General features: G+C 44.3%; 1 protein-coding gene across 2 annotated transcripts in view; it reads left to right on the top strand.

Moving 5' to 3' along the window:
* Window positions 1-3377: 3377 nt before the first annotated feature.
* UBE2E1 (ubiquitin conjugating enzyme E2 E1) overlaps window positions 3378-16706 on the top strand; it is a 90686-nt gene continuing 77357 nt past the window's right edge. For both annotated transcript variants that reach the window (XM_023207303.1, XM_023207302.1), the window contains exons 1-3: window positions 3378-3571; window positions 4735-4919; window positions 8952-9002. In XM_023207303.1, coding sequence (XP_023063071.1) covers window positions 4768-4919; window positions 8952-9002 — 203 coding nt within the window. In that variant the 5' untranslated portion in view covers window positions 3378-3571; window positions 4735-4767. The remainder of the gene's footprint in view (window positions 3572-4734; window positions 4920-8951; window positions 9003-16706) is intronic.

The following is a 16706-nucleotide window of genomic DNA, read 5'->3' as shown; positions in this document are numbered from 1 at the left end:
CAACCTCTGGGGCTCAGGTGATTCTCCCACCTCAACCTCCCAAGTATCTGGGACCACAGGCATGAGCCACCAGGCCTGGCTAATTTTTGCATTTTTTGTGGAGACAGGGTCTTGCCATGTTGCCCAGGCTGGTCTTGAACTCCTGGGCTCAAGCAATCTGCCTGCCTTGGCCTCCCAAAGTGCTGGAATTACAGGCGTGAGCCTCTATACCCAGCCCTTTTATATTTAATATATTTTTCTGCAATGTAATTGAGGCTCTTCTCCCTCTCCAATATTGCCAGAACTGACAAGATCATCTGTGGATAGCATGGGTCATAACAACAATTTTGCCACCAATTTATTGCATGACCTTGGATAAGACATACCGGCTTTCTGGCTTTCTTTTCTTTTCTTTTTTTTTTTTGAGACGGAGTCTCGCTCTGTAGTCAGGCTGGAGTGCAGTGGCTCACTGTAACCTCCGATCAAGTCTCGCTGGTTCAAGAGATTCTCTTGCTTCAGCTTCCCGAGTAGCTGGGATTCCAGGCATGCGCCATCAAGCCCAGATAATTTTTGTATTTTTAGTAGAGACGGGGTTTCACCATCTTGGCCAGGATGATCTGGATTTCCTGACCTTGTGCTCCACCTGCTTCGGCCTCTCAAAGCGCTGGGATTACAGGCATGAGCCACCGCGCCCGGCCGACATACCAACTTTCTTTGCCTTGATTTCTTTATCTGTAACATGAAGAGTATGAACTAGAAGATATCTTAGACCCCTTCTAGGCATAAAATCCTGTGATTCCTTGACTGTATGTTTCTCCTGGAAGGTTTCTTATATTTTCACCAATTTTAAGTTATAAAAATCCCATGTCTTCTTTTCTACCCTGGTGACAAGCAAACAAACAAAAAAAAACATAAAAGCAACAACAACAACAAAACCCCAAACCCATGTTCTAAGAAAATTCCACTCGAGTGGAATTATTAATAATTTACTTTGCATAACAGCTAATAAATCACCTTCTTTACAGATCCACATTTGACCCTGCCAGTCAGTAGAGCACAGGTATTCCTGCCTTTTATGGATGAGGGAACTGAGGCTCAGGGAGGTCAATTTAGCTTTCTAGGCCTTGTAGTTAATAACAAGGAGAGACAGAAAGTTGTGTACGAATTTTTTTCCTCTAAGACAGTTGTATACAGGTCTTAAAAATAATTTGACATAAAGATTAGTCTTTTGAGAGGGCTGGATTCTTTTCTAAACATTTTGAAGTTTTTATTCCCTCTCATCAGGTCATGCCAAAACCATAAAGCACTAAACTAAGCTAGCTGGTATTGGAGATTAGAGGGAATGGTACACAAAAGAGGGCCAGAAACCTTCCAGACAGGTGGTTGGGAAAACACTTTTCCACATAGGAGGAGCCGTTAGATTTCATGATTTCTTTCACAAGGAATCAGTCCAACCCAAGCATCAGTAATGCAACACAAAATATCATGTTCTGTTTCAAAAGAATTATTATTATAGCTGGTATTCAATTTATGCAAACCAAATATTAAAGAAAAAATTCAGCTACTGTCCTGATCACTTCAGCAAATCAAGCCTTTCATTTTCCTGTGATCTCTGCTAGTTCTTGTCTTTATAACACATGACTTTTTTTTACTGGTTGTATTCATAATGTAGATATATATTTTTAAGTATCAGAAATCCAAATTTTCATAGGAGGAAATTTCAATTTTAATAATGATTTTTAGATTATTTTCTTCATCCTGAGTTTATTTCATCTGCTTATTGTTTTCTCCTGAATTTACATCTTTTCATCAGAACAAAAATACAATCGGTTTTTCAGAAGTTTAAACAATTTTTCAAATACACAGCAGAGATGTCATCATTTTTATATACTCTACCAGGACTCCCGGAACCAAACACTTAAGAAAGGTTATGTCTGGAGACTTTTTCAAAATCTGTATGCATTTCAGCGGTGGAGAAATAGTTCTGTCTGGAAGTAGGAGGCTGAAATTATGACCCTGAAGATTTCTTCCAGCTTTTGAACTTCTTATTCTATGACAACTCCTGGCAGAAACAGGTTTCCTGGTAGGGATTGAGCAAGAAGCACGCACAATTACTTTATGAGTCTTGATAAAGCTGGAGTTTCAGGTTGATGGTTAGAAGGAGTTCGGCTGGGTCGTGAGAATGCTTGTTTTCCTGGTTACTGCATATGCCATGGGCGTATATCTTGTGTTGTCCTGTAGTAACTGAAGCCACTGTTGCCGCGGAAAATGATGTCAGTTTGAATGAGATAATTTAGAGTGACCTATGGAAATCTGAGGCTGTCTCCTTAATGTACAAGACCTTGTATGTGTGGCACTGTTGTATCTGAATGGCACACATCTCTTTAGTTCCCTTCAACTGAAATGACAAATAGGTGAGAAACTAAATCGTAATTTGACAGCTTAATATTAAAAAAAAAATTTGGCAAAAATGCTACATAAGGAACAATTCAGAAGAACTGCTGATCATTTCAAAAATATTATTTGAATAGCATTTATATGTAGCTAAAGAAAGCACTGCGATCCTCAGAACTTTCCATCCAATTTCCAAAAACCAAATCTTGTATCTAATGTAAAATGACACCAAAAATTCTAAATCCAGTCTAATTTAGTAGTATATAGCTTATACCCACTGATTTCTCACATTCGCAAGCCCCGTTACACGTTGGTTTTACCTGTCACCAAAACCTTTGTATCACTCTTATAAAACCACATCACTTTCTATAAAAAGTGACTGGAAGAATCTAATATTGTAAAACTGCACGTGCCTCGCGTGACCTGAGCAGAAAATTCCTGGTTTGGGATTTTCTCACAGGCGTGCCTAAACTGACCTCTGCCCCTAGCAGGTAAATTGCTAGAAGGAGAAGCAAGTGTCAGTCCAAAGAAAACCCCTGTTGTGTGATTTTTTTTTCTCTTTAATCGCTTTTTAGGTGGAGTTCCCGCTGCATTCTCTAAAGTCTTTGCCACCACCAGATTACCATCTTTTTCACCAATTTGCCACCTCCCTACCCCTCTCCTTTCCAAAAGCCCTCATTGGAAAGAACTTTCTCTCGTGACCCCCCTATTCCATCCAGTTCCAGTCACTCCCAGCGCCCCCCATCTCCATTGGCTTCCCCTCTCCCGCCCAGAATCCAGGTTCCCAAACCACTCAAGAGAAAATTCACACCCCTCGCCCCCTTCCCGTGCGCCCGGAGGAGGCGTTGGGGTGGGGGTGTGTGGGGGGGGCACGGTTTCCTGGGGTCTCCTGGGTCTTCCTCGCGCACCCCCAGGAGGTGTTGCAGGGGGAGGGGAGCGCGGGTGGGTGGGACCGGGCCGGGTGGGGGAGGGGTGAGGGCGAGGAGGAGGAGGAGGAGGAGGAGGCGGCGGCGGCGGCGGCGGAGGAGTGGTGTGTGTGCGAGCGTGTGTGGCTGGGGGAAGCCATTGCCTGTTTAATAGTTGCTGTTGCTGCACTTCCGCTTCTCTCCCAGCGAGAGAGAGACACGAGTGGCCAGGCCCAGCCGCAGCCGCAGCAGCAGCCGCCGCGGCGGCACGGAGGAGCCAGACACAAAGAGAGGTACGGGGATCCCCCCAGCGGCCCGCCGCCCCCCGGCCGCGCCGCCGGGCCTCGGGGACACCCCTCGCCGCCTCCCCCGACTCGCGCCGCCGGGGCCGCCGGGCCCCCGGGCACGGGGTCGGAGAGGGGAGCGGAGAGGGGCGCGGAGAGGGGCTGGGGAGCCCCAGGGGTCCGGGGCCCGCCCGCGGGGGATGGGCAGGGACCCCGGGCCGCTTGGGGTGCGGGGGCCGCCCGCATCGGGGGCGGGGGTCATTGTGGCTCGAACTGTCAGCGCTGCCCCAAGAGCCCCCCACTGGCCACCGAGGGGGCCGGGAGCGGGGGTGGGGGGGAGTTGGGGGAGCCCCATTTTCCCCAGGGGCGGGGGCTCACGGGGATTAACCCCTCCGGGGTGGAAGGGCTCATTGTTATTTCTTCGCTGCGGAGGCCGACACCCCCCACTCCCCGCCGCAGCCCCTATTCCCCTCCAGGAGTGGCGATCGGGCGTGTGCTCCGGACCCCCTCCCGGCCGCGCAGCCCTGAGCGGGGCGGCCCAGAGGCAGGCAGGCCGGGAGGGGCGTCGGGGCGCGGCGCGGGGGGGCCTCGGGCCTCGTCGCCCCTGCCCCCCGCCGGCCTCTCCCTTCCCCCACCCGGGCACCCGCTCCCCGCCTCCGTCCCCCTGTTTCGGCTTCCTCTCTTACTCCTTCCCGCCCCTCCTCTTTTCCCGACCTCGCCAAACTCCTCTCGTGGCCCCACAGTCTCTCACCCGGGCCACCGGCCCCCCACCCCACGACCCCCGGAAATCGGACAAAAACAGCCCCGAGGCTGGCCAGCTGCCGGACCTTCCCTCCCTGCCCCGCCGTGGCGCCCCGCGCCCCCGCCCTGCCCTCCTTCGCCTCCCGGGCTACTCCCTCCCTGCCCAGCGGAGTGCCCCGGGGGGCGAGGGAGGGGCCGCTCTCCTAGCTCCAGACCGTTTTCCCACAGCGTTCCCCACTTGGGGCCAAAAATAAACAAGCCGCGTCGGATTTGCAAAAGCCTTAATGGGCCTGCAGACTTTGAAAAGCGAGTGGAGGGCGGTGGGCGGCCGCGTGCGCCCCTGGTCAATGCCCTCCTGACAGCACCCGAGTTCCTTATTTACACTGGCTGCATGGTTTGTGTGTTTCTGTTTTGTTTCCCTCCCCCTGCAGGGGCTGTTTGCGGGGTGGGGTGGGGGGTTCGCTATGTCGGATGACGATTCGAGGGCCAGCACCAGCTCCTCCTCATCTTCGTCTTCCAACCAGCAAACCGAGAAAGAAACAAACACCCCCAAGAAGAAGGAGAGTAAAGTCAGCATGAGCAAAAACTCCAAACTCCTCTCCACCAGCGCCAAGAGGTACCGTACTCTTTTTTTTTTTTTTTTTTCCCACAGGCTTCCTATTTTCCGAACTGCCTCTTGCTGCATTTGGTCTGCCTCCCAATGAGGATAGCTTAAACGCTCCTCATGGTTTATGTGTTATTAAAAATGAAAGAAGGGCCTTGGAAGCCCTAATTATTTTCTCTATTGCTGCTTCTGTTTTTTTTTTTTTTTTTAATCATTGCTCACATGCAGCTGTTGTGGCTTGCCTCTCGCATTTCTTGCTGAAGTTTGTAAGAATCTTCATTACTTTTATTAGTGACCCCCAAATCTGATTTCAGATTTCTTGTCCTACTAATGGTCGATCTGTAACCTTCCCCAAGACCATCATCCCATTTCTTAATTACTAATACCAGCCCAGACAACTGCATCAAAATGAATTCTGTGACCATTTTACCTTCTCACCTGTTGCATGGATGATCTTTTTTAAATAGAGCCTTCACAAATTGCATAAGGAATAAGAAACTCGTATTAGCAGGTACAAAATTGAGTAGGTGAAGACGTGTTTTCTGGTGGAATTTAAAGAGATTTTTCTGAGAGTTGAGGCAAATGAATGAATCAGTAAGTGATTATAAAATAGTTATTCTAGGTTATTTTTGTGGTTCTCTTTTGTTCTCTTTAAAAACTTCAGTTTACCAAATTTCAGGGAAACTTGTCTTTTTTTCATGCTATTTGCTGTCCTCATGCTGTGAAAATGTTACTTTGCCTTATTTTTTCAATTTAAGCAGTCTCTCTTTTTCTTTATTCTTTTCCTCTTAAGGCTCTAGAGGTAGCTACTTGTTACTCCTGCCATCCTTCAGTAATATCCTCTGATCGCCATGAACCTTTAAAAAATCTTTAATGGATTCCTAAGAGCCCTGAGACACCCTTTCATAAATCCTTCTGCTCTCAGAGTTAGGCAGTTGTTAAAAAGGTGGCAAACCAGGAAGATAGTAAGAAGTCCAAATGATGGGTTAGATAGGGATACCCTTCTTAAAAATTTTTAAAATAAAGTGGAACATGAGACTTTAGATCTCTCCACTGAGTAGTGAGCCTGGAAGTCAGGGTTTGAGAGTTTGTTCTGTCATTCTGCCTGACTTGTAATTTGAAAACTTGGCAGTGTTTTGGTGACCTAACCATGGGCTGATGAATGAGTGACTTTTTAAAAATAGTGTGGAGGTCTTAAGTGGCAAGGTGCCTCTGCAAGATTGTTCTCATTTTTATAGGTTTGGTTTGATTGTACAGCTTCTCAGGAGGCCTAACTGACCCTCACTGATTAGCCCTGTGCGGTTTTCCTGGAACCTGCATCTACTTTGCCCACTTGGGACAGGCCCTTCCTTAACACTGCCCCCCACCTCAATCCTCTAGGCTCTTTGATCCTCATTCACTTTTTGGCCTCACGTGCTCAAGCCAGGATACTTGCTTTTGGTAATTTGCATTTTTATATTTTGCTAGATATCCCTGGTGTACATGAATATATTTGGGGGTAAAGACACAGTTATCAACTAGAAAATACTCTGCTTTTGTTGTGAGTGAATTACAGAGAGGGGAATTTTTTTTCACTAGACGTACTTTGTCCTTTTATTTTAAACAAGTTAAAAATTTATCTGGAAGTTCTGGAAAAGAGATGGTAGGTGTAGAAAAATGAAAGGTGGGAAGCTACAAATAGTAATTTTACCTATAAATCAACATCAGTGCTTTTGTTTTGTTTTTGCAATGAATTTAGCTCCTTGATAATCTTGCTGAAAGAGTAGCTATTAGTGTTAAAGCAGACCTAAGGTTAATAGCAAAAGGTAAAAAAAAAAAAAAAAAAAAAAGGAGAGGGACAGTGTATCCAGGAAAGAGAATGGGGAAAATTGATGTTAGTGGGACCCTATAGAGGCTGTTCTGTGAAGTGTATTGATTTGGAAGGTAGGTGTTGCCCATAGAATTGGAAGGGGCACATTGACCAGGAGGAGGAGTGAAAAAGAAGCCTGAACTGGCAGACTAACAGGCTGTTAACTGCATGTTGGAAAGTGGTTTCTAAACCGTGGGTAGAGGAAAGCCCCCCATTGCAAATGGTCTGAACAAGAATGACTCTCTGGAAATAGGTATGAGTTAGTCCTGCAAATCTCTTGCCAGTTTTTTTGGAAATGCAAATGCTGTCTGTCAAGATGAAGTTGATAAAGCTTTTTGGTATTAACACTTCTTAGGTATTAAAGAAACAACTACCTTTTTCGTGACTATTTTATAGTGGGAGTTGGGTTGGCAGGGAAGACCAAAGTCAATATGTATTTTTATATGCGTTGTGCTCCGGGGAGGAAATTTTTGCCTACGTGTGTAGGTCTTAAAATACAGTTATTCGAAAAGATGCAGGTAAAGAATCAGGAAACCAATGTTCCAAACTTTGAGTCTAATGTACAGTCATGAGTCAAACAGCAGGAGTATGAATGTCTCAGAAATGAAACGCTTTTTGGTAGCAGTAGAATTTAGCAGGACACAAATACGTGTCAATTGAGATTGTGAACAAACCTATTTCTAAAGTTGACAGATTTGTAGGGACAGGAAATGTCCTCCAGCAGGAAGGTTTATAGAACCTCCCCCAGTCGTCGTCCTTAAAATCTATTCCTCATTACATATAGCTAGCCCGTCCTCCTATCCGCAGAAAACCTTTGGAAAGGGAAACGCATCCTTTGTGAATTAGATTGCTCTGTGTATGTGTGTGTGTTTAAAATTTTTTTAACTACAGTGCTGCCTCAGTGAGATTTTTAAGTTGTAACATAGCCCCACCGAGCTTTATATGATAGGAGGAGGAAAGGTTATAAAATTAGGCACCGTTTAGAAGGTGAAGAAGCTTAGAGGCCCCAAACTTTGTCGTATTAATTGATGCTCTAAGTGCCTAGGTAAGCAAAAGACAAAGGCCAGGGCTTGGTGTGAACTGCCTGGTGGCTTCGGCCTACGAGTGGGGGATGGGGCCCTTTGTGAAGTCGAGGGTTGGTGCGGAGGGAGAAAACTGCAGGTCCCCGGTCTGTGCCCAGTGTGAGCTAGAGAGCGGACCATGGAGAAGGAAGTGGGCAGACGCCGGGAAGTTAGAGGACGCCCTGGGAAAAGCAGGTCCGGGGAGGTGGGCCGAGAGCAGGGCGAGCGTGCGGGCGGAGGCAGGGTCCGGTGCACCTGTGCGGCCGCGGGCCGGCCACTGGGGGTCGGTGGTGCCCGAGGGGCAGGCGGGGGTGTTTGCGCCCTGCTTTCGCGCGCGGCCTCGGGCCGAGGTTCTGGGCGCCGGGAGAGGTGAGCTGGGGCGGCGTGGAACAGCCCCCGTGCGGGCACCCTCTTCCCCTCCCCCGCCTGCAACTTCACCGGCGAGGCGCGAGCCGTCGGGGGCGCGCGCGGGGTGGGGGCGGGGTGGCCGGGCGGTGGCAGCCCGCGGCTAGGGAGCGACCTGCAGTCTGGGCCTCCTGGGCACCCCGCGACGGCTGGCAGGTCACTGGGGCCCGAGGGGCCTCGTGGGGAGCGGCCATGTTGGCGTCGTCACTGAGGACTCCGGGCGGGTCTGGTGTCGGGCGAGGCTTCGGACCTTTGACCTGTGGGGGGCGCCCTGCCGGGGTGGGCATGGGGGCATCTGAGGGGTGAAAGGGCCCCAAGGGGCAAGGAAGGCTGGAGGCTGGCGTCCTTCCCACGGACCGATGGCTGTGATCTCTCCGGCCTGGGGAGAGGAGGTGCAGGGGAGGGACTGAGGAAACCGGTCCGCCTGTGAGAAACTTTAAAATTAGGTCCTAAATGGAAAACGCTGAGGAATAGAACTGCCCTGGTTTGCGAGGCAAGTTTGGAAGTCAAACTTCGTAGATGAGAACAGGAGATTCCAGGCCGCCTCACTGCCTCCGTGAAGTTTTTTCCTAAACTAGGGACCTGAAGCTCTTGATGTGTAGTTTCCTCTTTGCCCGGTAGAATCCAGTGACCGCGCTCAGGTTTATTTGCAGACCTGCACATTACAGGTGGGAGGCTTCCACGCCTTAATGTTTCTTGTGTTTGTCTTTCTCATTTCCCCCACTCCAGAATTCAGAAGGAGCTGGCGGACATCACTTTAGATCCTCCACCTAACTGCAGGTGAGTTGCTTTTCAGATTTTTTTCGTTTTTAAATTCTTCTAACCGTTGTCTTGGGTTTTTCTTTTTATTACATACTTTTTCTTTTATTCTTTGGCTAATGCTTGTTATGGCACTAACATCACGTAACAGCTGAAATTTATTAATCTGAGTATAATGTTTTGATGAGCCTCTGACAAGCTCAGTACTGTTGAGGAGAAGTAATGGATTTACTTGGAATGGATTTTTACATATATGAAACAAAACTAAAGTAAATTTAAAGGTGTATCCTTGCCTAATCATGGGTCTTTGGTATGCCATTAAGGATGATGTAAAACCTTTTAGATGCAAAGGGCATTTTGGTTTGGAAAACTGCTTTGCTATAGTAATCTCTTACTCAATCTCTGCTAAGCTAAGAGAATGTAGAGTTAAAACATTGGATCTTCAAACACTCCGTAGCATATAGATTTTTTATTAGACTTTTGACAGAGCAATTCAGGAAACAATTTCTAGCTTTGATAAAGGTTTTCGTTTACATTGTGAATTTAAACTCTTTCATGGGGGTGTTTTTTTCACTTGCTTTATTCAGATTATGTACATATGTGTGTTTCAGTTTCAAAACAAATTGAAACCAGCTTTCTAAGGGTTTGTTGATCGCAACTTTATTTAGAGAAGCCATTTTGCTACTGTTGAGTCAAGCTGGAAGACTTGATGACTTTACTAGATCAACAGTGAAGTGAGGGGTGACTTACAACTATGTATTAGAATAGAGCCATTCATTTAAGGGAGGTCCTGTAACTCCCATACTTTAAAAATTAAGTATAACATTTAACCTAGTTCTCAGGATCAGCGTTGGAAAGGGATGTGAGATTTCAGAAATACTCTAAACTTATTGGTAGGAATAGAAGTTACTACAACAAAGTATTCAGTGGCTGTACACAATTTTTAAGATGAGTGCGTGGGAGTAGTCAGGTTGAAAAGCTAAATGAAATATTTCATTTATTAACAGTGAACTTTGTAAACTAATTAGTGGATTAAATACAAAACTATTGCCATTTTGGTCACTTTCGTTCTTAATGGTGATTAGGTGTGGGATGCTTTTCGGTGAAACTTTGTCCTGTTTTGTAAGGAAAGTCGTTTTGAGTTTGAAATGGTCTTAAACTATAGTTTATAATTGAAGCACTTAATCATTCTGGGGAATTCTTTCATGGCCAATAATCTCTGAAGATGGTTGAGAAGTGGAGAAACAATAAGACTTAGGCCTAACTCATTGTTTTGATGGTGGTGGTTCAAATGGAAGCCTGTAGCTTCCCTTGGTTGTTTGTGTGGAATCCGTGTACATTCCCCAAGGTAGATCTGTGCTGTCTAGTTATTGCTGCTGCGGTATTGTGGTCTCCTATATGTGTGTTATTGATAACATTGATTAAAACATATAATGGCTTTCTTGTGAATAAGCACAATCAAATCTAAAATTATAAACCATTTGAAGATTTTCATGGGATTAATCATTTTAAAAAACAGCATAAGTACACTTAAGTTTCACATCATTTTAACTGAGTTTATGTGTAAGACATTTATGCTCCTGAGGCATGTGGAACTTTCTTATCTTTGGGAAACCCTCCCAGTTACCCCTTTAAGTGAAATGTTTGGGCATTACCTCTGGTCGGGGGATGCTCCAAACTGGGTGCCTGTTGGGTGATTGGTGTTAGGGAGACAAAGCTCAAAATACTAAATTTTTAGAAAAATCTCTGATTTCAGAGAAAATACAAGGCATCTTCATTTTGCAAGAGAATGTCTATTACATTGTCTTTTAACAATAAAGGTGACTTTATTTTCCAGTGGGGCCATTTGGGTAATGTGAATTAAAATTTTTACTTTTGGTTGGCTTACTAATGGTGCTGTCTTGATGTTATATAGTAGTCCCAGTATTCAGCTCTCTTAAATGAGTTTGGTTTTACGTTTTGTGCTGTTACCTTTTGGGATTTAATTATTTAATATTTTAATGTACTTTATTGGAGATATAGATTGTTTATTTATTTATTTTCTTTTTGAGACGGAGTCTCGCTCTGTAGCCCAGGCTGGAGTGCAGTGGTGTGATCTCAGCTCACTGCAACCTCCACCTCCCGGGTCCTGGTTCAAGCATTCTCCTGCCTCAGCCTCCTGAGTAGCTGGGATTACAGGCACGTGCCACCATGCCCAGCTAGTTTTTGTATTTTGCGTAGAGACGGGGTTTCACCGTGTTGGCCAGGCTGGTCTTGAACTCCTGACCTTGTCATCCGCCTGCCTCTGCCTCCCAAAGTCCTGGGATTACAAGCGTGAGCCACCATGCCCAGCCTTGGTGATACTTTTTGAAGTCAGCATCCGATGAAAATCTATGAATTAAGCGATATATTAAGGGCATACATGTTTAAAATTACCCTCAGCATGAAAGCATGAGATTTGAATAAGTTAAATAATTGGTTTTCATTAGTCTGTCTTATATTTCTACCCTTTGCTATACTTCCTTTCTTCAGTCAGCATTCAGTGTGTAGTTTTAAACATGTTATTAAAATATGGCACTTGGCATGTAGTAACTTCTCAGTAAAGTTGATTATTGCAAATCAGAAGAATTGCTCCTCTTGAAGGAAGGTGCACTGCTTGTGTTCACTAATTTTAGCACTTGGCAAAAATATTTGAAGTTACTGAGCATCAACTTATGTGAAATGCAGTTCAATATATTATAATGTATGAAAATATAATATTAAATTCTTAATGTTGTATATTATGTTGGGTGGATATTTTTTAGAACACAGTACAGATTGTGTTCAATGACCTGGTCAAAAGTAATGTTAAGTAAGTATTTTCAAACTGCTTTATGTTGCCGTAGAAATCAAATTCTTAATTTTAGTATCTCTGAACTTAATTTAGTATCCCTGAACTATCTGTGTGTGTGTGTGTGTGTGAGCACGCGCACACAAAATAGTTTCCCAACTCACTCTTCATTTTAGTTAGGCTTTTATTCCCCTATCATTTGGCTCTATTCTTTTAGGGGAAAAAATGTTAACTTTGTAATGATTCCCTAAAGCGTGCCAGATCTTAGATTGTAAAATTATGCCTTTTAGATAGCTGATGAAGTCTGGGCCACTGGAGTCAGTTTTGCAGCCGTTATTTATAGCCCAGGGCTCAAACTTTGCTAAATTGACTAGTTATAACTAGCCTGTAGACATGAATGTCTGTAGACAGTATGTCTGTACAACTAATGGCATAGTTTGCTTAAGTCCTTTAAACTTCAGATTTTATTTAATGAATACATTTGTATCATGAGTAAATGTCTCAGTGGTGACTTAACCTAAAAATTCAGATGGGGTGCTATTTTAGGATAAAATGCCTGAAAAGTCATTAAACACTTCAAGCACGGGCTCAAGCTATCCTCCTGCCTCAGGCCCCCAAGTAGCAGGAACTACAGGCGCTCGACACTACACTTGGTTAATTCATTGTATTTTTTTGTAGAGATGGGTTTCACCTGTTGGCCATGCTTGATCTTAAACTCCTGGCCTCAAGCGGTCCACCCACTTTGCCCTTCCAGAGTCCTGGGATTATAGGCGTGAGCCATGGTGCCTGGCCCTGATATTAGTTTTTCTGTATGTGACAGAATTTCCATTTAGCCTTCTTTTGATAGCTTTTTTTTTCTAACACTGCCTATATTTTAAATAGTTTTAAGCCATTATATTATACAAGAATACGTGTTTTTGAAAAATTCAAATACAGAGGTTTGTGGAGTAAAAAGCAAAAGATGGTCCTGATGACCTCTTCTGATACTGCTCATTGCACACAGGTGCTCCAAGTTAGCACTTTGTATACTTCCACGTAGTTTCTGTGAATTTACGTTGTATTTTTCTGACATTCCACTGCCTCCTCCAATTGGTGGTAATGGTAATGAGATGTCAGTTCAGAAGTCCCAGGCTGCTCATTGTAGTTCAGAATGAAAAGAGATCCTTTTCTTGCAACGGTGGAGTGTTACATACCTCATCCAGGTTCAGCATGTTTTAAATGGTTGTTTGGATATAAGAAATAGGTTCAGCAGAAGTCATCCTTTACAAAACCCTGTATCTTATGTGCTGAAAAGTATTCTTCCTTTTAGTATCTTTCATTTATCTGATGTTACTAAATGCGTTAAGGATAGAAGTGTGACTTAAACATCTGAATGATGTTTATTTTCATCATTGCAGTGTGTATACCCTTATGCATGTAGAGGCAGTGTTGAAAAATTGTGACAACCAGGAGACTGGGGTTTCAGCACAATCAAAATAGCACCCATACTAGGGTCAGGCTGTTGGGAATTAGATCAACACCGGGGTCCTTTCCTATTAGAGAGGAAAGAAACCTATCTGGAAATGAATTGCCTTTCAAATGAGTAGGAAGTCTTGTGGTGGTTGTGTTTACCAAAAGACTGTATCTGGATTGTAAAACTATACTATTGTTATTCCTCAGAAAGCTAAACAGAATTACCGTATGACCCAATAATTTTACTCCTAGCTATGTACCCTGAGTAATTAAAAACAGAGGCTCAAACAGATACTTGTATGTCAGTATTCATAGCATTATTCATAGTAGGCAAAAAGTGGAAAAAACCCAAGTGTCTGTCAACAGATGAGTGGGTAAACAAAATGTGGTTAATACATAAAATGGAATATTCGTCTATAAAAAGGAATGAAGTTCTGATGCATGGATACAACATGGATAAACCTTAAAAATGTTATACTAAGTGGGCCAGGTGCGGTGGCTCACGCCTGTAATCCCAGCACTTTGGGAGGCCGTGGCGGGCAGATCACGAGGTCAGGAGATCCAGACCATCCTGGCCAACACCGTGAAACCCCGTCTCTACTAAAAATACAAAAAATTAGCCGGGCATGGTGGTGGGCGCCTGTAGTCCCAGCTACTCAGGAGGCTGAGGCAGGAGAATGGTGTGAACCTGGGAGACGGAGCTTGCAGTGAGCAGAGGTCGTGCCACTGCACTCCAGCCTGGGCAACAGAGTGAGACCCCGTCTCAAAAAAAAAAAAAAAAAAAGTTATACTAAGTGAAATAAACTAGACCCAAAAAGAAATAGTGTATGATTCCACTTATATGAAATACCTAGAATAGGCAAACTCGTAAGGACAGACAGTAGATTAGAGGTTCTCAGGGACTGAGAAGAGGGGAGAATGAGGATTTATTTCTTAATGAATACAGAGTTTCTTTTTGAGGTGGTAAAAATTTTGGAAATAATGGTGATGGTTGCACAATATTGTGAATGTAATTAATGCCACTAAATTGTACACTTAAAATGGTTAAATGGCAAATTTCATGTTATATATATTTTATCACAATAAACAGCTATACCACTGTTAAAATATTAATCAGTATTTTGAGAAAAATGCTTATAACTTAGAGGGCAACACTCACAGTTTTTAGGGATTCTTGTTAAGAACACTGATGTTAAATTTCTGTCACAAACTTTGAGGGCCTGTTATAAATGAAAAGCCACAAGCTGGGCGTGGTGGCTCACGCCTATAATCCTAGCACTTTGGGAGGCTGAGGTGGGTGGATCACCTGAGGTCAGGAGTTTGAGACCAGCCTGGTCAACGTGGTGAAACCTCGTCTCTCCCAAAAATACCAAAATTAGCCAGGCGTGGTGATGCGCGCCCGTAATCCCAGCTACTCTTGAGGCTGAGGCGGGAGAATCACTTGAGCCCCGGAGGCAGAGGTTGCAGTGAGCCGAGATCACACCACTGCACTCCGGCCTGGGCGACAGAGTGAGACCCTGTCTCAAAAAATAAAAAAGAAAAGGCACTACCTTCAAGGAGTTCATAATCTAGTCAGGATGATAAGACATGCACACTCAGATTTTGAATGGTACTTGGAAATATAAATACTATTTGGCAAATAATAAAATGCAGATATGTTATAAAGTTTCAGAGGAGTAAGAGATTACTTTGACTTGGGTTTGAGGGATTGTGGCTGGAGTACTTAGTGATCTGGGAAGGTTTCATGGAGGAGGTGAGAAATGGGGTGGGGAAGAATAAGGGATATTCCTGATAGGAAACAGTGTAAGCCAGGACAGCAGAGGGAAGACAGAAAAAGGACACTATTGGGCAGAAGTGAGTAAAAGCTGTGTCTGGAGAGTAAGAAACATTAGTGGGAGAATAAATAGTAATAGATAAAGCTTGTGTTCTTCAGTGTCAGGTTAAGGCTTTAAATTTTATTTTGTAGATTCTGGAGAATCATTAAAACCCTTTTGAGTAGGGGCTGTCATTCAGATAGAGTTGGCTGTCTGGATAGAGACAGAGCAAGGATTGAGTGGAACTCGGTGGGAACCAGGAGACTTGGAGATTGCTGCAGTAGTTCAGGTGGAAGGTCAAGATGGTCTGGGGTATAAGTGGTGGCCATCAAAGTGGAGAGGAAGGAGAGGTAGAAGACAGTAGAATCCGTAGGACTTAGCCACTGATTTCGATATGGAGGACTTGAAAAGGAGTTAGGTTCTTCTGGGTGTTGGGGAAGTTGGTGATGCGTTAACAGAAATAAATAAGGCAGGAGGATGAACTGGCTTGAGGGAGGCAGAGATGTATAGACCCTGTCCGCAGGGTTAAAAAAAGGTTTTATTTGCTTTGTTGATCACATACAATGCTTAGCATGTTGCTGCCACATAGTAGGTCTTCAGTAAATATTTGCAGTTTGATTATATATTTGAGTTTATTATTAAATCAGTCATTGAACTCCCAGATCTGCATGACTTACTTTTAAATTAGATTAGATTAGACAAATTAAATAGATTATAAACTTCCTAAAAGGCAAGGACAATGATTTCTGTCTTTGATTCTGACCCTACATGTTTTTCCCAGCTGCTTTAGTTTGACCATTTTCACAGCTACAGGAAAAGTTAAAAGAATGGTACAGCAGGCGCTCACCCTTCACCCTGACTCCTCAGCAAAATTTCACCATGTTTGCTCTGTCTCTCTCTTATCTCTATATGTTAATTTTGCGGAGCCATTTGAAAGTGAGCTGTAGGCATTATGATTCTTCCGTGTGTTTAGCTTTGCACACATTAAGTCTGAGGTGGCCTGACAGTGGAACTGAGGCTGGAACTGATTTTAGTAGTCCACGTTAGATTTGAAAGTTTGAGTGATGGTAAAGTATACAAGATTGCGGAGTTTGGAGGAGGAAAGAATTGTGCTCTGAGGGATGTCTACAGATGGAGGATGGGAAATGAAGAGGACTTGGAGAAAGGAATAGGAAGAAAGCCACAAGGCTGCAAAAGTCCCTAGAGGGAGATCAAGGAAATTTTCTCTTGGGGCTCTAAAGTATAAGAATTTAGGTGTATGTTTTGTAGGCCGAGAGGAAGAAGCAAATATAGAGACGAAAAGAGTAAACATTGCTAGAGAGGCCGGGCGTGGTGGCTCACGCCTGTAATCCCAGCACTTTGGGAGGAAGAGGCGGGTGGGATCACAAGGTCGGGAGACTGAGACCATCCTGGCTAACATAGTGAAACCCCATCTTTATTAAAAATACAAAAAATCAGCCAGGCGCGGTGGCACGTGCCTGTAGTCCCAGCTACTCAGGAGGCTGAGGCAGAAGAATTGCTTGAACCCAGGAGGCAGGGGTTGCCGTGAGCCACAATCGCGCCACTGCGCTCCAGCCTGGGCGACAGAACGAGATTCAGTCTCAATAAATAAATAAATAAATAAATAAATAAATAAATAAATAAATAAAT

The sequence above is a fragment of the Piliocolobus tephrosceles genome, chromosome 2 (assembly GCF_002776525.5).
Source record: "Piliocolobus tephrosceles isolate RC106 chromosome 2, ASM277652v3, whole genome shotgun sequence".
NCBI lineage: Eukaryota > Metazoa > Chordata > Mammalia > Primates > Cercopithecidae > Piliocolobus > Piliocolobus tephrosceles.
This window is presented reverse-complemented; position numbering and strand designations above follow the sequence as displayed.